This window comes from Pinus tabuliformis, chromosome 2_1, assembly GCF_031772625.1.
Source record: "Pinus tabuliformis cultivar Carrire ecotype Pingquan chromosome 2_1, CPIR1, whole genome shotgun sequence".
In the NCBI taxonomy this organism is placed as follows: domain Eukaryota; kingdom Viridiplantae; phylum Streptophyta; class Pinopsida; order Pinales; family Pinaceae; genus Pinus; species Pinus tabuliformis.
The window spans coordinates 564,431,114-564,455,801 of record NC_142299.1 but is presented as its reverse complement, the minus strand read 5'-3'; the positions used below and the strand labels follow the sequence as shown (position 1 = coordinate 564,455,801).

Genomic DNA, 24,688 nt, shown 5'->3' with positions numbered 1-24,688 from the left:
TGCAACCTCTGGAAGTAGAAGAACAATAGGGGATTTCCTAAATGTTGTTATGAGGAATGATCTGGATGGAAAGGTGGTTCAGTTTCTTTGTGCTTGCAGTGTACCATTCAATGTGCTTTGCTTTCCTTATTGGCATGATATGGTTAAGGGCATCAATGAAGCCCCAAAAGGATACAAGAGCCCCAACTATGAGAAAGCTAGAACTGTGTTATTAGAAAGAGAAAAAGCAAAGGTTCAAAGAGCTTTGACACGTTTTACAAATGAGTGGGTGGATTGTGGGGTATCCATTGTATCAGATGGGTGGACAAATGTTAGAAACCAACATTTGATAAATGTTCTTGGTGTTTCTACTAGCAGTGCAGTGTTTCTTGCAAGTCATGACTCCTTCTCCATCAATGCAACTTCCCAAAACATCATAGATATCCTATTGAAATCAATCAAAGATGTTGGTTCTAATAATGTGATTCAAGTGATCCCTGATAATGCAACAAATTGTAAGGCAACAAGAAAAATTATTGAGCGTACTCATCCACACATCTTTTGGTTTAGGTGCTTGGTGCACACATTGAACCTTTTGATGCATGATATTGTGAAGCATAAAGAATATGGATGGATTAATGAGCTTTACAAGAAAGGGAAGCAACTCATTAAATTTATCATGGGGCATACAAGGGTAAACTACTTTTATGGCACTTACTCCATGTTGCAGTTTCTTAAATTTTCAAAAACAAGATTTGCAAGTTATTACATCACCTTTAGGCTGCTAGTGAAGGTGAGACAAGCTTTAACTAATATGGTGACCTCTAAATCATGGGATGACATTAACATTGATAGAGATGGTGCTAGTGTACTCAAGGACGCTATTCTTGACAGTTACTTTTGGTCTCAAATTAAATATGATTTGCAATTCACCAAACCAATTGATTACATGATCGAGTTTGCAAATTCAGATTGGCCAATAATTAGGGAGGTGTATGCACAAATGGATAACATGTTGGGCAGATTAAAGACATTGTTGAGCCTAGAGATATCACCTTGTACAATATTATTCGTGCAGAGGTGGAAAAACGATGGGAAATGTCAACCATTCCATCGCATGCCTTGCATATGTTTTGACACCTAAATACTCTCATTCATCATGGCTTTCAACACCAACACTTGGGGGGGGGGCGTGGGGAGCAGGAGAAAACCACACCTAGATCCAGAGGTTATATCTAGTTATATAAAAACATTGGATAAATTAGTCCCTGATGAGGAGTCTGCCATGCTACAAAATCATTTGAGCAACTATATGCTTGGCACTGGTCCATTTGGGAGCAATCATGCAATTAGAGATCGAGAGAATTTATCTTCTCTTGAGTGGTAGAACATGCATGGAGGTGCTACTCCACTTCTACAAACTTTGGCATTGCGGGTGCTATCACGAGTGGTAAACACTTCTTCTGTAGAGAGGTGTTGGAGCTCTTATTCTTTCATCCACAATGTTAAAAGGAACAGGTTAAATTTAGACTGGGCAGAGAGCTTGGTTTATGTTCACTACAACTTGTGATTGTTGTCCCACTACTGTGACGATGCAAGGACTAATAAGGACCTTAAGATTTGGGACAAAAATCCAAAGGAGGCCAATTTGGAGGATGGAGTGTTGCGATTAGAGCAATTGGAGGATGCTTTTATCCAGGATGATGATGATTGAGTTGAGATGCCACCCCCATCTGGTCCCATGGTTCATAGGTTCCATGCTTCAACAACGACAGCAGGGGCTTCATCTTCATCAGTTCCACTGCCACAACTTCCATAGCCACCATCTTCATCACTACCACCATCTTCTTCATTACCACCACGTGGAGGCTCACATATTGTTCATGGTGGAAGGACGAGAGAATAGTAGATATATTCACAGTTTACTACTTTTCCCATAGATTAGACTTGTAGTCTTGTTGTGAAAAAGTAATATTGTGAATTTGAACTTTTTTGTCTTACTCTCATAGTTCAGTGTGTACTTGATTCTTGGTGGCGGCCAAGTGGCCTATTTTGTAAACATTATTATTTGAATTTTTGACATGACTCATGTTGACAGTTGCTCACTTGCTAGATAAGTTACTTGAATGTTTGATGATTTTATCTTCTAAATGTTTTATGTTTTATGATATGCCTAAAAATTTGATGTATGTTTGTAATTGCTAGAATCTATATGATTGATGCTCGAATAATTAATCATTGATGTACAATGAATGCCATATCTATCTTGATTTATGTACAAATATGCATGTTTTCATATCTTCTACAATTAATTTGGTATTTTGGATGTCTTTTTTGAATATATATATATATATATATATATATATATATAGTAGACACTTCGCTTCCTAGATTTTTAGAAAATGACGCTTCCGATGCTCCGCTTCCAAAAAACATCCCGGCTTCGTGCAACATTGGTCAGGCCAGCTGAACCTTTGCCCAGTCCAAGTTTGAGGACTTTGAGTTGGACATTGTATATAGAGTCAAATCATCAGATATCTCAAGTTTTATTATGTACATTTCAAGTTAGTTTTTCATGCAAGGTTGTAGTTGATCAGATATTTAAGTGGTCACATGGCTCTGGTAAGCTTATTGGATCAATAAATGATATTAACGGATCAGCATAAATGCATGCCACCCTTTTTAAGTCATGTTTTAAAATTTTTAAATTTGCTAAGAGAAGATTTTATTTCCAGAGAGGGTTGAGTTTGACTATTTCTAGGTAACGTTCTCAAGGATTATATCTATTCTTTTAATGAAACTTAACGCTTCAGTGTTGTTTTGTATTTAAAGACCACTTGTAAAATGACCTTTATATATCTATGCATCTTACAATGTATTGCTGTGTACATTTCGTTATTGGTAAAGATTATTTACCATTTATTTGTTGGGTGATATCAGCTGCTGTTGTTATTGAGGAGTTTGGGCATGAAGAAGAATATGGGTCATTATTCATTAGTACATTTCAAATGTTTACTGCAGCAGATTCAGTTTCTGCATTGAATTCCTCTTATGTTTGTGATCAAGAGCCTGATCTAGTTGAAGCATATACAAGCTTCACATCAACATTTGTCCGATGCTGCCCCAAGGTTTTACCAAAGTTGTATATTGACTTGTTTTTAGGCCTTTTGGCTAAATTAGTAAGATAGTTCATTTAAATGGATGCAAATTTTTTATTTTCTAGTAAAACAAGTGGTTGAAAGGAAAATATTTTCCAACTTATTTACAGGAGGTGGTGGCCGCAGCTGAATCATTGGTTGAAGCATCCTTCCAAAAAGCAGCTATATGCTGTGCTGCTATGCATCGTGGAGCAGCTCTTGCAGCCATGTCATATATGTCTTGTAAGTATGGCTGTTATTATAAGATGCAAAGGATTTTTATAGTCTGTAATTTTATGAAGATAAAAGCAGTTAATCAGATCATCTTTTTACTCTATAAATAAAAAATTACACTACTAATATTTATGAGGCGATACAGTAGTTATCTCTTTTAGAATCCTTATACTGTAGCTGTGCAAAAAAATTTAGATAACCATTTTACGAGTCTATCTACACTTTAGTAATGCTCTGTATTTCTCTCAGGAAAGTTGTATTTTCTGGGTCATCTCTTCCGAATAACAACTTGCTATGTCACATTTGAAGTGAAGTAACTCTTGTGGTAGTGCAATGTATACAGCTTCAAATGATATACTTATCTCCTACATAGTAAAGAAATCAATAACCAAATGCATTTCAGATTCGAATTTTGGTGGTCTATGGCTTGGGAGCAACTACTCAATTCAATCTGTGGCAAAATTATTGTTTAGAACTCATGATACATTGCTTTATTCATTGACATCATTTTTTTCCTGATTAATAGACCGAGATGTTTCTTTTCCATGTGAGATCTATTTTTCAAATAAGGTTTCCTTGTTGCATGGGACGTGCGCCTAGACTTCAATTAAGATGTCTCCTATAAAGAAAGATGTCTGTTCACACTTCATGTTATAGCAATGTGCTCTTTTTCATTCAAGGGGGCTCTATCACCATTGTTGGAAGTTTCTCTAATTAAAACCTGCCTGCTCAGTGCATGGTTTGCATTACTATTGTTATGACCCTGTTGAATTTTGATAGCTGCGTGTTGACCGCTACGTGTCAACTACCCATAGCAGTACACCCCCTTTTAGCAATGGATCAACGTGTCCGTGCCATTCAGCAGTCATCGTCGACCTGATCATGTTATGATGTAAACCTAGTCTGCATGTGTAAATTGTAAATGATCTTAGCAGATCTGAGTCATGTACGTAAATTGCCTAAGCAAACCTAATTTTCTAGTGATAATCTACGTTCATGATCGGCAGAGTTTTCCTTCAGCCTAACCCCAAAGCCGGAATGAATTTTGTCATTAGAATCTCAGGGGACTCCTGGTGTACTTGGTTGAGTCTATGTAAAAGTAATTTCGAAGTAACTCTAACTATTTGGTTAGGTTATTACAAATTGCTTGATCTGCTAGAATATAGTTGTGTCGCAGAACTAGGTGGTCTACGAAGGTCTATGTCAAATGGGTTTTCCCCCTTGAGATGTAAAATTGTAAAGTTCATGATGTAAAGTGTCTTGAGGGTTGGGAAATGTTTTAATGCCCCCTCATAAATCCTAAGTCCTAGGTCCTAGGTGATTTTTCCAAAGGCTAAGTTCGAGGATCCAAAAACATAAAAATAAATAAATAAATAAATAAAACCATAAAAAGTTTTAATTTTTAATTTTTTGATTTCATTTTTTAGATTTAGTTTAATTTTAGTTTAATTTTTAAATTTTGATAATATCAAAAAAAAAATATCCTTAGTTTTAATTTTCTTTGGGTTAGGTTTCAGTTTTGATTTTTTTTTTTTTGGTAAGTTTAGGCTTGTTTTAACTTTAAAGTAAAAAATGTCATAAAAAATCAATAAAAAAAAAAATATATATATATATATATATATGGCATAAAAGGTTTCTTTTTCAAGTTTTTTAGATTTAAGTTTTATATAGAGTTTAGATTTTACATTGTTTCATTTATGTATATAGAATAGGTGTTAGTTTAGATTAGATTTTATTTAGATTTTAAGTTTTGTTTCTGTTAGCGCTTGAAATTTCACCTCAGGCTGAGAAAGGTAAACCTCAAGGCTACATCAAACCATTTAGCCTCGTAGCTAGCCCTACGGGGCAGGAGAAGGCTCTCTCCAGTCAATCTCGGCAGATCTTCAATGGGATGAGATGACCAACAAGGTAACACTGATATTAGGCTAGTAAACTGATTAAAGAGGGTGATTTGGGGTTTTTTGGGTTTTTGGTGGCAAAATTGAGGGGATGGCAATTTTGGGTGCGGGGATTGGACACAGTTTCTGCAGGGGGTTCTTTGGGGCGAGGTAGGAGACCGTATTGATGTCTTTGACTGAGGTGAGTGGATGGAAAAGACCGGTGAGGAGCTAAGGAGAGCAAATAATACTTTGAATTCTCCTTAAACAGTAGAAAACATAGAAATTAAACAAATTTAAAAGCAGAGCATAGCAAGCATGAATTCTTACTTTAACACTTCATTTGTTTAATGTGCAGAAGTAAAGAAAGGAAATGAATTACATAACAAAGCTTACAAGAACATTGAGAAACACACCATCAACACATGAGTCCACAAGAATCCCAAAGAGGACTGCAAAACCCTGGTCTTCCTTAGCCAAAAATTGCAGAGATACAGTGAATAATACAATGATAGCTTCTCCCTCAAGAGTCCAACCATGAAAATGAGCAAGAAAGTACATAATATAGATGATCTAACCTCTTTCCCTGCCTCCATGGGTCGAGCTCACTATCCTAGGAGCTGTTTCAACAACTTCTAAACTAGACACTAGAAAATAGACAGTCAAAACAACTTGCCTCTATAAACTTGGAAACCAGTTCATACATTCAATTTTTACCCTTTATATAAATGAATCTTCTAGAAGTGTTAAACAAGAGTAAAAGTATCTAAAAAGTGTCACAATTACATCCAAGAGGACCATCATTAACCTCAAAAAGTCAAAAAGAGTCAAATCTGCGTTTTCTGGGCTGAACAAGTCAATTCTGGCAAAATCTGCTCAACGGGTCGCGCCCCCCTGCTCAACGGGTCGCGCCCCTTTGGAGCTCTGCTGCCCGAAATCGCTCTGTCTTTGCTCCTTTCTCTCAATCACTCTCTCAAACCTCTCTTGCAAGCGTTAGGATGCACAATGAGAGTGAAAGGAGGGAATTTGGGCTTTTATAAGTTTCATTTGAAAAAATTTCATTCATAAACCCACTTTCTAAAGTTTATCTTTGACACTTTTATAACACTGACTTTTGGTTTCCTTTATCCTGAATTTGACTCATTGAGTGCTTTGACTTGATTCTTTTTGCAGGTAGATCATCTGAGGGATCTTGGCAAGGGGACCAGGGTTGCATTTTGTCCGCTGAAGACTTTTGAAATTTCATCACTTATTTACAAAAACTGAGAAAATGACCTTGGCTTTAAAAACAGAGTTTTTAAATCCAAGGTGAAAGTTCACTGTACAAGATAAAAATATCGAAGAAACATGTTTACAATCCTCCCTCTGGCTTGCTGAGTACTCATGGATTTTCAGAGACATGACCTTGCAGAGATAAATGACCAAAACCCTAGACCTAGGACTTTGACCTCAAGACAAAACAAGACAATCTTGAAAAAGCTTAATGACTGATATGACCTGATCCAGCAAAGCCAAGAGGGGTATAAATAGACCAGCTCCTCCATCAGGGTTATGGCATGCCTAACGGGATGCAAAATTTGACACTGATGAGACACCTACGAATGCAAATGCAAAGAGCTTTGATCGCTGATGGAGGGCTTTCAAGACCGACACTAACAGTTTCATTTTAAATTAAAAAATTTAAAATCTTAAAAAATATAAAATATAAAAAAAAATCATAAAAAGTTTTAATGGGTTCATATTTTGTTTTAATTTTTTAGATTTATTTGATTTTAGGATTTAATAATTTTTAGTTTCATTTAGTTTAGTTTAGTTTAGTTTGATAGTTTTAAGTTTCATTTATTTTAGTTTTATTAGGATTTTAATTTTGTTCTATTTTGATTTTTTAGCTTAGAATTATATAAAAAAATTTAAAAATTAAAAAAATTTGAAAAAGACTAATTAAAAATTGGAAAAAAAATTTAAAGTCTTTTCTCTGTTGTGGTGAAGTTAAATGTGCTTAAAATGCTTATATCTGGAGATTAACTATTTGAAATCTGGACAGCATCTAAATTTCGTGGTTGTTTAAAGCATTCATTCTTTAGAAATTTAATTGTTGGATTATTATTAAAGCGTTGTGCGTTTGTTGAATATCTTACATCGCTTGGGTTATTTGATGATAAATGATTGTTTTAGATGGTTTATACTTCTGCAACATTTAACAAATAATCATTTAATCATTAACTCCATAAGGCACTGGTCTATTAATTTCTAAAATCAATCAAGTACTAAATTGCCTTGCTATGTCTCCAAACCCAACTGGGCCGCAGTTGGTCTTCCTTTGTCCCATAAGGTCTACCCCCCCAGCCTCGGGAGACGGCTTAAACAGAGAGATCGGGGATCAGGGTGATAGCCCCCGGTCTGAGCGTTGTCGTGACAATCTGTGCGACAACACTGCGGTCGGTCTTCATTTATTGTATAAGCCTACAAAATTAAAAGAAAATGAAAATATAAATTTGATTGTATGTTGGCTCCAAATAACAGGGAAAAAGTAAAAAAATTGAATTTCAAATTTTACCTCCAAAAGTCAAGTCAGCTCTCTAAAAGGTACAAGTCAGCGTAATGAAAAGACACCTATTCGGGCACTTCAACCGCTATATATTGTCATTTTACCTCACCCATTTGGAGTAATTTGGATCATCTGTTTCTGTTCACACGTGCAAAGGATAGAGAGAGAAAAAGGATGAAGTTTGACCTGCATTGACCGCCAAATCTTCTAGGCAGCTAATCAAATCTTTCTTGGCAGACATCCAGGCAGCAGACGGCAGTTGCAGGAGGCCGAAATTCGGCCTATTTGACCTGAGTTGACCAGTTGTCACAGGAGGCCAAAAAATCTCTGTTTGACCAAGTTGGACCTGGGCTTGTTCGTTGGTCAGTTTGACTTTATTTTACTAGAAAAATCATATTGTATCTCTTATTGAATTGGACAATTTCTCTAAGAAAAGGTTGTTGGGTTTTTCCCTAGTTAGGATTTTCCAAGGATAAAAATTTGTGTCTCTTGTGTTTGGCTATCTCTTCATGATCCTACTGTTATTATTATTTTACTGTTGAGATTTTATATGTATAATTGCTTAATGATGAATGTCTCTAGCTTGACAGAGATGTCAAAGTTGGGAGATCAGTTACTTACTTCTCAGTAACTAAGTTGCAGTGCAGCAGTTAGCAGTGGCAGTGATATGGGCAGCATGATGCAGAAGGATGAGATGGGCTGTTGTACGGATGCAGCAGTGGCAGTGGCAGTGGCAAGGCCATGGGTAGCAATACAGAGGATGTTGGGCAGCAGGCCTAGCATCAACACCAAGACCGATGCCGGATGATCAGGGTGATGCTCAGTGAAGAGTATTACTAGAGCACAGTGCTCGCTAAGAGGGAGTGTTGATTTGGGGTAGCACCGGATGTGCTCTAGCCATGAAAATTGGTGGAGAGGCTAAAGCACATGAGATATCCAATACCCAGAAATGGTTTGGGCAGATTCTAAACAATTTGGGAGATATTAAAATAATTAATATTTTTAATAGACTTAGGGAAAATAAAATATTAATGTGAATTAATATAAAACTGAGTTAGAATGGTCCTAAAGTCATGGATCAAGCCAGATCTAATCTTAGCCATTGATTAGGGACTTAATCTCATTCGTTGAATTGTCAACGAGAAAAGTATAAGAGGAGGCTTGAGGGTCACTTGGAGAACACACCGAGTTGATCAAGAATTCGATTTTCTAGGGCAGGGCTTGCTAAGGAAATCGAAGGAGTAATCAGAGTTGCAGCTGAGGGGCAATGAATACAGAAGCAGAGAGGCAGAGAGAGTACCAGGAGCATCAGCGAAAAGTCGGGAGAGAGGGACGCAGAGCCAACTAGAGGCCACACAAAGCTAGTGAGGGCCCACGCAGAGGCAGCCAGGAGCTGCGCAGTGCCAGAGAGAGCTAGCGTGGGTGACGCAGAGGCTCTAGAGGCTGATGTAGTGCCTCCAGAGGCTGACGCAGGGCGAGTTGGGGTGACGCTGGGCTTCAGAGGCTGACGAAGTCCCTAAAGGCAGACGCTGGAGACTTCGGTGGGCAAATTGGAGCTGAGAGCTGTGGGATTGTTCATCCAAGGTTTAGCCGAAATATCTGTCTCCAACTGAGAGGTACTACTGTTGACATCATTCTCTGTTAGGTGAGCTGGTTTGGCACCCAGATTGTATTTTGAAACTGCTTAATAATAAAACCCTCAGATAGTTGCACCGGTTTTCCCACATTGGGTTTTTTCGGGGACATTAGTCCAAAAACAACGATGTCACTTGTGTGCTTGTTTTTCCTTCAGTTGATGATATGTATGTGTTGAGCATGTACTTGTATTTATTTTCAATATTTACATGGCAAATAACTTGTTAATTAAACAGAACAAGTAGGCAGGAATAAATCAGAAAGTACATGAAAGATTTCTAACAGTTAGACTTAGAAATTCCAACATCGAAGGGTTTCTAGTTTCAAAAATCCAATATTTCCAGTTGCAATAGGTAGATTTTCTCACTCCAGGAAGGAGTGTGAATAGCAGATCTAGCAACTAAGCAGGTGAAAGAGGGAGATTGCCTTCCTAGGTCGAGTTTTTGCAGAAATGGCTTCAGCAAGACTCCAAGATCAGGACAGATTAGAGGTTGCATCGAACTATTGTATCTAGAAGGCCAGGATGTCCTTAGTAGATAAGTATGGTTTGAATATGTACACAGGACGAATTGTAGTTGTGCCTATAGATGTAGACTAGGTAGCTAATTACAATAAGTAGATTGCCCAAGCAAAGCGGTTGATTCTCGATGTTGTTTGAGATCACATTGTCTCACAGGTAGCGGTCGAGAATATAGCCAAAGAAATGTGGGATGATATTGCCTCACTATATCAGAATTCTTCCAAGCAATGGAAGATGTTCCTGAAGGAGAAGCTGAGGAATGTTTGCATGCAGAAGGTTGAAGGCATCAACCCCTTCCTCACCAAAATTCAAGATATCTAGGATGAGCTTGCAGTTGTAGGAGAAGCGCCTCCAGATACAGAACTTGTGCATTTAGCCCTCAACAGTGTCATTGAGGAACGGGAGAATTTCGTCTAAGGCCTTCTAGGATGAGATCAACTATCTCGGTGGGACCAGATGTGGGCAAATCTCACACAAGTGGAGATGAGGTGAGCTCTAGTAAAGAGCTCCATCAGCAGAAGTAGCAGCAAAGGTTCAAAGGGTGTGAAGGAGGAAGAAAATGTGGCGTTTGCATCAAAAGGGAAAGCATAAGGTCCTAGTCCAGGGACAAGGCTCGCAGGGAGAGAAGAAGAAGAAGAAGGAGGATTTATCCAAGATCAAGTGCTTCAGGTGTGGTGAGTTTGGTCACTACAGTACTCAGTGTCCTTAAAGGAAGAAGGAGAAGCAGGATCAAGCCACAGCATTCGCAGAGATAAACCAATTGTCCTCCAAATTGGAGGAACAATTTGCTTTATATGCAGCTATACCTCTATGAGAGATGTGGTGAGACAAAGTTCTAGACTCCAAAGAAACGTTGCACGAAGCGAGGACGTTTTTTGGAAGCAAGGACATTAAAGTGTCATTTCGCAAAAATCTAGGAAGTGAAGCATCTCGAAAGCGTCTACTATATATATATATATATATATTATATTATATTTTTTTGCATTTATATTAGAAAATACATCCAAAATACCAAATTAGTTGTAGAAGACATGAAAACATGCATATTTTTACATAAATCAAGATAGATATGGCATCCATTGTACATCAATGATTAATTATTCCAGCATCAACCATCTATAATCTAGATTCCTCTTCTCTTGTCTAGCCTTTGCCTCTACATCAATTCTATAGGAATTTTAGTCAACATTGCCTAATTTTGATTAAACAGCTTAGTCCAAGCCTTATAATATGGTAGAGAAAGCTTAACATGCCTGATCAATGATTTTGACTTTGAGTGAAGGGTACATAATTGCTAAGGCCATGACAAAGAAGTTCAAAAATCAATAACACCAACATTGGGGTACATATAGGGCTTGGTGCTCTTGATTAAATGCCAATCACATGCCCTCATACGTGATATAATCCAATGAATTATGAAACACCACAAACCCATTGATCCTGTTAAGTCTACTGGATTTTGAATGGGATATGAAATTCTATTTTCTCCATATGAAGTTTGATGAGGTTGGAACCACTCTCAAACATCCTGAGTCATTTCATGGTAATGTTAAAAATTTAAGTAAAAGGATGGAAATGAAAGATAAAGGAGAATGTCACTTTTACTTTAAGAATTTAACATTACCATTAAGGAGCATCTAGGAAGCGTCTAGGGAGCATCAAGGGGCACCTTGGGAGTATTCGGAAAGTGTAGTTCCTCACATAACAGTTCGAAATTTCCAAAAACAAAAAAAATCCCCGCGGAACCGTGTGAACCATCCACCTTCTCTCGGATCTGCTTGCAATCCGTGGTGGATACACACCTGAACCTCCACAGATCCGCACCCAATCCTTTCCGAATCCGCAGATCGAGCCCCCACAGATCCAATTTTCCAGAATCGCCAAAAAAAGGTGGAACCACGGATCCAATTTTCCGATCCGAAGTTCCACCGAAGGATCGGTGGCGGATCCGTACAGGACGCGGATCTGCCTCCGAATCCTTTGGGGGGACGGTTCTTGCAACACTGCTCCAGAGTTGCGCAGAGCTAGGCAGGCTCCATCAAGGTAAGCATCAGATGGTGTTTTCTCTTAGATCATTTCCCTTGCTATAGGGGTCCACAGTATTCAATAATAGATGGATCAGTGTTAGTTGGTGTTGTCAGTTCCAGATTGACAATTGCAGACTAGTTGCAGTCAAATACTGAGGAGCGCAGAGCAGTGTTGGTAGCAGTGCAAAGAGCATAGTGCATAGTTAGCAGCAACGCATATTTCCTAGTGGATAGTGCGGAGGCTAGTAGCAGTCAGAGACTTAGGAGATAGTTGTAGCATGTGGTCACAGTTGGTTCAGTATTTTGGATGCTTCTCAGTTGCACTAGTTGTAGTAACAACAAAAATAGTGAGAGGGAGTGTTAGTTGGGTTGCAGTGCAGATGCAAAGTTGGTAGCAGTACAAGATGTACAGTGCATTGTCAGCAGCAGCATAGATGTAGCATGGTTCAGCTACAATTAGTAGCAGATGAATCAAAATTAGCGCAGTGGTTGATGGACAATGGCAAGCAACTACAGTTGTTAGACATGCGCAGCGTGGGAGGATGTTATGGAGATAGAGTGAGAGAACACCTTTCTCTCTAAGAGGGAGTCCTAGTTTTTGTAGCACCAGAAGGTGTTTTAGTCTTGCAACTTTGTGGAGAGGCTAAAACACAGGAGTTTTCTCAAACCTAGAAATCATTTCTAGAAACTCCACCTAAAAATAGCTCAATTAAATTAATTGACCATCATTTAAATTTTTCCTAAGTCTAACTTAGGAAAACTGGTTACTTAATAGTAATTAATTGGGAAAGGTGAAAAATCTCTAGAAACTCACATGGATCGACTTGGAGATGATCTCAACCATCGATTAAGTTTTAATCTTAGACATTAGAGTCCCAATTGTATATTATAAGAGGAGATCGATGGTAGATGGAGAACACACCAGTTGCAGATACTCAGTGATCAAGGCAATTTGATTTCCTAGTGTCAGGTGATTCAGCTGTGAGATCAATCGAGTAGCAGGTGGCAGAGGGGTACCATAGAGATTTTCTGGAGGAGTTTCCAGTTTTGGAGGACTCAAAAGAGGAGGTCTAAATTATTCTTTAGGATTTCACAAAACCTCAAGAGGGGCAGTTTGATTTGGTTGTGGAACAAGTCATTTGAGGTGTCGAAGGCCGAGAAAATTTCCAAAGGGCTTGGCCAGGGACTTCTAGCAACAGAGACAAGCAAGACGTCTGATTTACAGGGAGTTCTAGGTTGAGCGTACAAGGGATTGTGTAGGGCCTGCGCAGATCATTTCAAGGGTCAGTTTTTGAGCCCATACTGAGCCAGGATTGCTTGGAGAGAAGGGTAAATTCCCTCAGATATTTTTTCCAGTATTTCTCTTAGATAGAAATGCTAGTTTGGCATCATTTTATTGTACTCATAATTTTTGTTGCTTTGTAATAATAAAAACCCTCACTATTGCATCAGTTTTCCCACATTGGGTTTTATCAAGGACAATTGTCCAAAAATAACAGTCTCATATTTTTATGTGTATGCTAGCATTTCTCAGTTCCTATTTTTGCTTCCGCGGTATTTTTTATGGTGAAGAAATTGCAGTGTGAATAATTCGTTATTTTGTCGTAAACAAAATAAATTGCATAATTAATTTATCAGTTAGAAGAATTATTTCCAATTGCTGGATTTCAAGGAATTTTCACAAACCACAGACATAGGATACAAGCCACATATGGAGTGAGAGCCATAGTCATTGTGCAAGCCATAGAAGAACAAGAGCCATAGTCAACACACGAGCCACATAAGAATGAGAGCCATAGTCAACGTGTGAGCCACATAAGACAATACGAACAGAGGAAGCGAACCATCGTGTGTGAATAGAGGAAGCGAGCTACTGAGAGAATATGCCATTGTACAGAGCGAGCCATGGAGAGAACAAGCCACTAATACGATGTCACCGCGTCAATGCCACTGCAGTAATGTATGATGTAATACCAGTACCACGATGCCACACTGTATGATACAATGCCACACTATAAAGTATGCCAACAAACCACAAAGAATAGCAATACCCTCATAGAGACATGTACGTTGTATAATACGAGCAAAAGTATATCGAACCACAAATATGTTGCCGTAGAGATATATAGTTGAGCGAGCCTCCAATATGAAACAGAAAATGTGAGCCCAGAATTGCGATCCACAAAACTATAATCGAACCTCAAGGATACAAATTACAATAGATATGTGAGGACTTGTATGTATATAATGAGCTATACAATATTCTTATATATTCATTCGATGGTGGAAGTGATCCTTCAGTAGTGGGGTTGACTTAGGGTTTAGGAGGGAAATACTTGAATTTGAATTTGCGCAATTAAATCTATTTTTCCACGTGCTTTAATTAATGCTTTGCCTAAATTAATTTGCCACATTGCCACATTAGCCAATGATAAACCCAATTTCAAATTTTCTCTTTTGACCAATATAAATCCTTTTTAATAATTGCTTGCCCATGTATTAATAATTTCCCTTGTACAATTTGAAATCTTCTTTGGGGCGAGATGGGCTCCTCTTGGGGTCTTACGGTTTCTATGGGGAAATTTGTCCCATAGCTGTCCCAATTTTCGACAGAAGAATGGGGCTGAAATTATCAGGAGGGCTTGGCATTTCATCTAGTTGGTTAATAATTTGGCTATTATCTTGATGTTGTTTCTGATGTATTTGATGAATCTTGAACTCTCTCTCTCATAAGGAGAGATTTTTGGGTTTCCCCCTTGTGGGTTTTTCGCTGGCCTCAGGCCTAGTTTCTATGTCTTGTATGATGGTTTCATGGTTATTTTCTACTTCTTTTTCATGTTTAATGGTTGAATTTTCTTTTGTATAACTGCTTAATGATATTGGATGAATGATATGTGAAATTAATGCTAACTGATCATTGGAAGTAGTTATCTGTGGAAGAAAATTATTCTAGGTTGTTTGCCCTAGGAATATCAACATGCACATGGTATTCATAAAAATAATGCAACTCCATTTTATGTAAATTGTGAATATATGCACAAAGCCACTGAGCATGGTTTATGATGAGGGAATGGAAGTCAATGTAAAGTGGCTAGGTGATCCACTAAACTCTAGCTTCCTAGAAGCCTGAGCTACCTTGACCAATTTAGTTCAGTTCCAAACTTGTTCACTTTTGTTTGACAGTTCCTGCAACTTAGAAAAGTGATTCCCCAGACATAAATACAAGAAAATAATCCATTAAGACCAAGATTATTTTTCTTAACTTACTGAATTTGAGGGAAAACAAGCTGCAAGGCCTAATATACCTTTCAGGTCCCAAAGACAATGGAAAAACTAAAGAGATTTGTTATGGCCTAGAAGTACGTTTGGTTCCATAAGCTGCTGGTATTTGTGTTGAAAACTTTATTTCCTTACTTCGTAAGATCTCGAGCTTGACTCTGTCTGACAAATACTAGTTCATTACACAAAGCAAATCTGGACTACCTGACCCATAGAAATCAATTTATGTATGCCTAGCTGTAGTGTATTCTTTTTCATAAGCTGTTATATTTTAACATAGATCCATTAATGGTTTAATGTTAAAATTGGCAAGTAAGCCAAACTCCATGCGCGTCTTCTTATATATGGCAGCTGATATTTTTCTTGGATTCCTCTCGTTGAGAGGTGTAGGATTGATCTAAAGATCATCTGAGTCCGACATGTATTCATGGAGAAATGAATTTATTTGTGTTACTTGACAATTTGTCAAGGTTGGTCAGCAACCAATTTACCCCATCTTATCCTCAACGTTACACTATAAATAGAGGTGGCTTGCAAGTCATTTTAGACACATCCCATGTGATCAATGTTACCAGACTCGGAATCGGCAATAAATCGGCGAGGCAAAAGAGCGAAGAGTTTTAATCGGATCGGGAAAAAATCGGCAAATTCATTAAATAAAAATATACACATATATTGAATTAAAAAAACCATTTTTCATTAATATTGGGTAAAGGTATGTCCAAACAATGCATAATATCAATAGATGTCCAAAATATCTTGAATAAATAAGTATCTCATATATGTTATGAGTCCACACATGATCCAAAGCACTGAGTCTTGAGTCCTTAGAAGCATATGCTTCTAAAAGTTTACAAAAAAGTAAAAAACTGCATACTAATCAGAAAAAAATCAGCAACTAAGAGTCTAAAACTCTTAAGAGTGAGAACTAGAAGCAATTCCTCCCACTCCTTCGCTTGCTTGACTCTCAAAGTTCTCCAAGTCATGAAGGCTGAAAAGAGGAGGCTCATCTAATTGAACCCATTTTGCCGCATTTGTAGCTTGCAAATCTAACTCTTCAAGGTCAATTGGTGAATGATCAATACCTGTCATTATCATGAGACATTGAAATGTGAATTAAAATTTCACTTTGAAGTTTGAACTTTAAACTTTTAAAGTACGAACTAGATTATGAAACCTTCAAATTCAAGCTCTCGAATCTCACCTTGTATTTGTTTGTTGCTAAGTCGTAGATTGTAATGGACAAATACAAGGTCATTCAAGCGCTTTTGTGTCAATCGGTTGCGCTTCTTAGAATGTATTTTCTCAAACATGCTCCAGTTGCGTTCACAACCTGAAGCACTGCATGCTTGGTTTAAGATTCGAATGGCAAATCTCTTCAAATCTGGCGTATCACTACCAAAGTTTTGCCACCAAAGACCTAGCAAGTGGTAAGGGTTTGTGAGTAGAAGACTAGAAGTACCAAATTAGTAAATAGTAAAAACTTAAAAAGAAAATAAAATTTAATAAAACATTTAACATACAAAATAAAGTTTAAACAAATTTAATGAATTGATGAAGCCTTCAAGCTGGGTACCTGGCAACATCTTTGACCTTTGTCTTATAGCACTGGTATAGGCAAACAATTTAGATGGTGTCCTATAATCTTGTAGTTGGGAAAAGACACGACTTTGTTGTTCTAGATCAGGGAAGCACCTTTCCAAGCATGTCATAAGTCCTCTGCCAACCTCCCCATCCTCATTAAATTTGCTCTTATCATAAAAATATTGTGGGTTTAAGAAGTACCCAGCAGCATGTAAGGGGGAATGCAATTGCCTATCCCAACGTGCATCTATAATGTCCCAAAGAGGCATATACTTTGTCTCATCATCCCCATATCTTCTTTTGATGGCCTCCTTTGCGAGATCCATCGCCTCATAAATGTAACCCATAGCGGGTTTGTCACCATCAACCATCCTGAAAGTTCAAGCATTCAAATTTAAAGAAATATGAAACATTGTAAATAAAAAGAAGCTTGAAATGAAATTTAAAAAATGAAAAAGTTAAAAGACTAAAAGTACCTGAGAACTCTAACAAGGGACTCCGTCACAGCAATAATCTCTTCAGCATCTTTCCAGAAGCCATCATTAAACACAAGTGCAGCAATTTCGATGCCTTCAGGGGTCTTGGAATGTTTAGATCCCATCCACTCAGGTCCCAAGAACATCCTCTTCAGATTTATCTTTTGCTCAACCACAGATTGCAAAGATATGAAATTTGTTGCAAATCTAGTCACTGCAGGTCGAACAATTTCTTTACCTTCAGTGTATATTCTCATAGTGTTTAGGACAATAGTGTGGTTGTATAGGTATTTGGTTATGGATTTTGCCTTCTCCACAACCTCATGTATCCAATGAAGCTTACCAATGTCCTCAAGCATTAAATCTATGCAATGGGCAGCACAAGAGGTCCAAAAAATAGTGGGGTGCCTCATCTCAAAAAGTCTACCAGCAGCCATATAATTCGCTGCATTATCGGTGACAATTTGTACAACATTTTCTTCTCCCACTTCTTGAACAACTTCCTCCATCATTTCACAGATAAGTTGGGCACTCTTAACCTTATCTGAAGCATCCACTGACTTGAGAAACATTGTGCCTGCGGGACAAGATACAAGGAAATTTATTAAAGTTCTATTCCTCTGATCTGTCCATCCATCACTCATGATGGTGCACCCTATTTCTACCCATGATGAACGAAACTCAGCTAGCAGAAGCATGACATCTTCAACACTCTCTAACAACATATCTGTCCTAAGGCTCTTTGATGTAGGGGCTTTGAACCCTGGACCTGCAACAGCAATTGCATCAATCATAGCTTGCCAATAAGGACTTCTGGCACAGTGGAAAGGTATGTCAGAATAGTACCAAAAGTTAGCAATGGCCTTCCTTGCCTGAATATGGATATTTTTTTTCCAACCAGTGCCATCCAAGGTAGGTTGGGAACCGGGTTTTGTGCGGGGAGCAAAAAAGGCGTTTATGTTTCCACCTCCAGTGTTCAAGGAAGGAGTTGAAGGACTGGCATGGCTTTGAGTTTGACTTGGCCTTGGAGGCATGTGTGGAAAACTTGGGAACGGCATTGAGGATTCAACAGATTGAGGTGACATGGGGCTAGTGACAGAAAAAGTATCAACTCCAACATTTCCTATTTCAGCAGTTTGCTTTGCTTTCTTGGCATTATGCTGCTCTAACATTTCAAGGGCCAAGGCTGCTTGGTGTTGGACATTCTCGTCAACCTTGGTGCAAATACCTATATCATGGCCAGGTATTTTTGCAAGGTGGAACTTGAATCTATAAATGCCTCCACTGCATTCCTTTTTGCAAAATTTACAAAGGAGCAAGGCTTTTCCAGGAATCTTGTCACAATAAGCCCAAGCAAAGTCCTTCTCTCTCGGCATTGTTGTTGCTTTGAACTTGTGTTTAATTTGTGGTTTCTGTTAAGATGAGTCCTGTGAAAGACAAGAAAAAATCAAATTTAAAAATCATCCAAAAATTTAAAATATGCTAGAAATTTAAAAAAGTAAATGAAGAGTCAAGACAGATGGACAAAACACTCATATCTGTAGCTGCTTCAAGCTCAGACTTGGTGGCAGGTGCTACTTGGAACAGTCACCTAGGAACAGAATTGTGGCTCAGATTTGTTGGAGGGCTCAGTCCTTGAGGCACAGTTACTAACTTACTGTTACAGTGTTATGAAATTATGAATACAGTGCAGAGTCATAAAGTTAGTTTGAGATTAGACCCTCTTTGAAATAATTTTATAGTAATCTCAACACTCTTTGAAATAATTTATAGTTTTATTTCCCTAAAGGTAACCCTCATCTTGAACCTATAACCTGTTAGGATTACATCTCATATATTTATTACAGTTACAAGTTTTCACCTATTAAAACTATATATATATCAAATTTAAAAAAAACGAATGGTTCAACTAGTAATAAACTCACTAGAAATAGAAGTAAACTCAGAGAAATAAAAGGAGCTGTACACTTATTAGCTTCATCCATATACACTGAAAAATACCTTTGACCAAGGTCCAAGAGTATGGATTCAGTTGTAGTCTCGGCAAGCTTCCATTCTCTCCGGCTTTAAAGTTAAAGGGACCTGCAAGTGCACAATGTTACTGTTAAAAGTGAGACATTATGAATTATGTTACTGTTGTCAACACTGTAACGTATATCAAATGTACATACTACAGTCGACTGTCGAATAGATGCAAGCTATCGGTGAAGGCTGAAGCAATGTACAGTCGAACTGTCGAAGAGAAAAACTGTGACGGTGACCTGAGTTTCAATTTCACTCGACAGGGACTGTGCTTCCAATGCGGGCCGCGGCTTCGTCGTTCGAAACTTCGAATGCGCTTAGACAGGCTTCGACAGGGATATGCTTCGAGTTCGAAGGCTTCGTCGTTCGAATGCTGCAATGACAAACGCGGCACCGATATGCTTCGAGTTCGAAGGCTTCGTCGTTCGAATGCTGCAATGACAAACGCGGCAATGTTATAAACGCGGCACCGTTAAACTGTTAAACAATTCACCGATGCGGGAAAGCAAACGCGGCAAACCGGAAGGCGAAAACCCTTATGAATTTGGCGGGACTCGTAAAACTCGTAAAAATCGGACGAAATCGCATAAATCGCGAGTCGAACTCGCGTTGACCACGAGTTAAACTCGGTCAACGCGAGTTGACACGCCCAGATTCGAAACTGATCGTTCTGCCGCCGATCCGACTTGCACTCGCGATTATTCCGATTTTTTCCCGATTCCTGTTACACTGCATGTGATCTCTCTCTCTCCACTTGTTTGGGTTTTGGTGGAAGGAGAAGTCTCTAAGAGAATACGCTGTCCTAAGAAGAGATCTAATCCTAGCTGCAGTCAAGCCGCAGTCAAGGGAGGATCATCTAGACGCAGTTAAAGGGGATCTGCCATTGCCTAATCCGCAATTTATGGCAGCTGATATTTTTCTTGGATTCCTCTCGTCGAGAGGTGTAGGATTGATCTAAAGATCATCCGATTCCAACATGTATTCATGGAGATATGAATTTATTTGTGTTACTTGACAATTTGTCAAGGTCGGTCAGCAACCAATTTACCCCATCTTATCCTCAACGTTACACTATAAATAGAGGTGGCTTGCAAGTCATTTTAGACACATCTCTTGTGATCTCTCTCTCTCCACTTGTTTGGGTTTTGGTGGAAGGAGAAGTCTCTAAGAGAATACGCTGTCCTAAGAAGAGATCTAATCCTAGCCGCAGATCTAAAAAGAGGAAGCCCTAGCAGCAGTCTGGCCGCAGTCAAGGGAGGATCATCTAGACGCAGTTAAAGGGGATCTGCCATGCCCTAATCCGCAATTCTGAAAGAGACTAGGACGCAGTCAAAGGAGGACTTATATGCTGCTTACAAAAGCCCTAAACGCTGTCATAAGGAAGCCCTACTTACAGTTAAGAAGAAGTCTAAACACAGTCCTAAAGGGAGATGCCCTAACTGCTGTTCTAAACAAGATCAAGGCACAGTCATGAAGAAGCCCTAAACGCAGTCAATGAAAGAGGCTCCTATCCGCAGTTCTAAAGAGCCCTATCTGCTGTTCCAAAGTGCCCTAAACCGCAGGTCAAGAGGTGCCCTAAATCCGCAGTTAAGGGTGATTCAAAGAAGCCCTTATATGCTGTACTAAGGTGTCTTAAATACGCTGTCATTAGAGGCTTCAATCCACAGTTAAGGGTGACTGTTCTAAGAGGCCCTTACACGCTGTTTCACAGCTAGAGGGTGATCCTTTTCCGCAGCTACAGGAGGATGGTCACAGGCAGTTCTAACAGTTGGTTGCTGTCCAGAAGGAGGCCTTACATAGTCACCTAGCCACTGGGATAATGCCACATTGCTGTAGGTGACAGCGTGGCCATTTCAGTACTGTTTGGGTATGATATGTTGGGCAGAGGTATCCACAATAGGGAGGAGCTTGGGGCTGCTGCATAAGGGCTGTTTGGAACATTGTTTGGAGAGACTATAGTTGCAGTCCACTGCTGGGCTAGGCCGCAGGCCATAGCCAGCAGTTGGAGACCTTTTTAGGAGCTGCATTCATAAGGTAAGCAGTCCTATAATGCAGCGTTTCATTGGAGGACTGTATGAAGGCTAGTCACTGTCTATAGGTGGACTGTGGGGTGTATTGTAGGTGCTGTAGCACACTGAGTTGTGCCCTAACCTGTAATCAGGTTTACCAAGATATGCTTCAGTCCTTTCAGCATATACAAGTTGCCAGATGGGCAGCCTTGTCATGATCAGTGAAGCAGCAAAGGAAGGAGAGTCTTATGGAAGGAAAGCTTCAGTATTTTGGGTAATTGGTTGAGCTGTTCTAGACCTATCATCTGCTGCATATCTTCAGTCCTTGTCATCAGATCTATTGTGTCATCTTCATGGTGAAGATCTCTGATGTCTGATCTCCTATTTTGGCAAGTCTAGTATTGACTTCAAATGTATTTGTACTATCTCTCTCTCTGCTGAACTATTGAAGAATATAAGAAGAATTGATCAAGGGTTTCCCCACATTGGGGTTTGTCCCTCGCTGGTGCCACATCTTGTGTCCTCTTGTCTTGGCTTGTCTTCTGTTGTTTATGTTTATGTTCTATCTGCACTTTACTATCATGCTGATGTGATTGTTAATCTGAATATTGTCATTGGGCTAAAATGAAAAATTGAAGTAAATTGCTCTAAACATAGAACATACCTAAAATTAACATTTAAGGAAAACATAAAGTGTTGAGAAAAATCATTTTACATTTTCATGATGTCCTTTACATGTCCTCATCTGGATTTTGAAATCTACAGGTTTTCTGGAGGTTTGCCTCTCGTCGATATTGGAGTCAAGCTCTTGTATTGTTGAAGGTTCATTTAGCAATGTGGCGTTGAGAATATGTTCTCATTGCGGGGAGGGTGTGATATCAGGAGTGATATATGCTCTACTGGGTGTTTCAGCACTGACAAGGGTAATTGCTCTATGAATCTGAACAGAAATAAGCAATGAAATACAGTTTGCATGCTAAGAGTGCAAGAAGGTGTGGATATATGATCGTAAGCTGTTTGCATGTCAAATTCCACTTTAATACATGTAGTAGGAAGATGCATCTCTCTCTGGGATTAATTTAAGTGGAAAAAAAATGTACATTAATGTCCTTGGATGATTAAATATGTTCCCCTTTTTTCTCTATGTTTCACATTTTTCTGTGTTCCCTTTTTAATTTTCATTCAGAAATGTAAGAATGTATTCATTTTTAAAATTACAACGTATTTGTGAGTAATATCCTGACACACACCATCCGTTGGGCTGTGGTCTAGAGGCATGTAGGAGTGCCTGTTGTGAGAGATCCAAGTTCAATTTCTAACAAGCAAACTGAGATAGAAAAGTGCATCCATGACTAGGTGAAAGTATTAATGACGTTGACAGCATATGAATGTGACCCATTAAAATGATGTAAAGCAGATCTATTTGCAAGCATTATTAAACCAAGTGTACTTGTAAAAAAAATGGTGGCATGCCGACCATATCTAATATATGTGAAATCTAGATTTAGACTGATTTAGACTGCCAAAACTAGCAAGTTGGACACCAAATCCTGATTGAGATTGATGGAAAAGCATGAAAAATATCAGTATGTTCTGTGACTCATAAAATGTTTCCTGTAAATTAATCATTTCAAGTTCTAACACCAATGCAACAAATTTTAGCTGCCCAGAAGAGTGTTCAAGAGCTTTTCTGAAATAAAGCAGACAATTCTTTTAGTGCTTTTGTAGGAGGAATTTTTCAGGTACATCTGCATCAAATGAAAGACATTGAGAATTCTTTGACTTTGGTGTGAAGTCGGAGTTCAGATTACATATTCAGTGATTTTTCTGATCATATGTAGAGAGCATCACTTTAAAGTTTATACATCCTGGGGAAATCATGGGAAATTTTATTTGGAAATAGTATTTTAGGTCCTGTAAACTTTGTGGTGGTAGCATGGACATTAAGATATTTCTATTTGTGACCATCAAATAGATTGTGTTTGCATGATCATACTTGTGGTATACTTTCAATGCTTTAATGATGTTCTTTTCCCTTCAGGTTCATAAGTCTGCTACTCTCCTACAACAACTTGCAGCAATTTGCAAAGCAAGCGAAAGAACAAATCAAAAAGGAATTATTTGTTGGAACTTTTTGCAGGGTTGGCTTCTCAGCACGGTATCTATCTATCTATATATCAATCTATCTAGAGAGAGAAAGATGCTTATTTATGTTGCCGACTGAAGTAGAAATGTGGTAAATATAATATCGATAGACAAGCCACCAATTTTTTAGACTAGTTGATGAAACTTACGTTTTTCATGAAATCCTAGTATGTTAGGATGTTTCATTTCACATGCTTGTTGACATAAGCATGATATTCTGTTGGATGCATCCAGGTGCAATCTCTACCAGTTGAGTATCTAAATCCAGGTGAAGCTGAAACTCTAGTTCCCAGATGGCTGAATGCTATGGAAGGTGCATCTTTAGATTACCTTGAAAGCAAGAAAAATAAAGGAGGGAGAGCCAGCCATGGGTACATGCAAGGCAATGGTGGTCGTTCTTTAAAGTTGATTATTCGAGAATTTGCAGATACACACAGACATACACCTCCTAGTCTTTAGTCCAATACCAATTTTTGATGACATTGGGTGAGGTTTAAGCATCTTACTTCTATGATTCCAATTCTTCCATTGCCAACGCAATTACATCTATTTTTTTATTTGTTATCAGAATGTGTTTAAACATTTGCCCAGTGCCATGCAACTCATTGTAACGAGAATTGTAAATTGAAGCGATTCTTTGAGTCATAGAATGATAGATACTGTCATTGGCTTGATTTATTGGGGGTACTCTGTGCAGCCCATTCTTAAGGCAGAGCAAGCTGCTATATGTACAGAATGTAAATGTTAAACTAAGCAAATATGTGATTCTTCAAACTCTGCATCTCTTTCATCCATCATATCCAAAATGTACAATAGTTTCTTCATTGTATGGGAGTTGAAATGCATCAATTTCTTGCCAGTGATCTTTTTTATCATCTTGTATTATTCAGTTAATTTGATGTCAAGTAATACCTAACCAGTGATATGTTTCTTAATTTTATTATTTGGTTTTACCCTAGATCTATTGAGTAAAAAGAGGGATAAGAAAACTCGCAAACTTTATTATGGTTAAATAGTTTTGAAGATGCGAAAACATTGGCTTTGTAATTGTTTTGTCTACTTTTTAAAATCCGATTCATCGAGTCTGAGTGGATCCAAGTCCGAGTCAAAACTACCTAACTAAGTTGAAGTCCAAGTAGGAGTTTTAAAGCATATCTTTATAAGATATGCCCTCACAGCATGATCAGAATGCTGAGATCTAAAATATTTTCCAAAA

General features: G+C 38.4%; 2 protein-coding genes across 6 annotated transcripts in view; one reads left to right on the top strand and one right to left on the bottom strand.

Annotated features, from left to right (window-relative positions):
- LOC149201659 (transportin MOS14-like) overlaps positions 1-24,366 on the top strand; it is a 458,994-nt gene extending 434,628 nt beyond the window's left edge. For 3 of the 5 annotated variants that reach the window (XM_089402969.1, XM_089402970.1, XM_089402968.1), the window contains 5 exons: positions 2,920-3,107; positions 3,248-3,359; positions 22,093-22,250; positions 23,369-23,485; positions 23,707-24,366. In XM_089402969.1, coding sequence (XP_089259095.1) covers positions 2,920-3,107; positions 3,248-3,359; positions 22,093-22,250; positions 23,369-23,485; positions 23,707-23,931 — 800 coding nt within the window. In that variant the 3' untranslated portion in view covers positions 23,932-24,366. Of the gene's footprint in view, positions 1-2,919; positions 3,108-3,247; positions 3,360-22,092; positions 22,320-23,368; positions 23,486-23,706 lie in introns of those variants that run through there. The other 2 variants (XR_016253876.1, XR_016253875.1) reach the window with 2 other exon arrangements.
- LOC149201660 (uncharacterized) lies at positions 16,470-17,886 on the bottom strand. Its single transcript, XM_089399780.1, has 2 exons — positions 17,297-17,886; positions 16,470-17,192 (listed from the first exon to the last, which is right to left on the bottom strand). Exons 1-2 carry the CDS (start codon positions 17,866-17,868, stop codon positions 16,751-16,753), a joined length of 1,014 nt encoding a protein of 337 aa, XP_089255906.1. The 5' UTR covers positions 17,869-17,886; the 3' UTR covers positions 16,470-16,750.
- Positions 24,367-24,688: the final 322 nt, after the last annotated feature.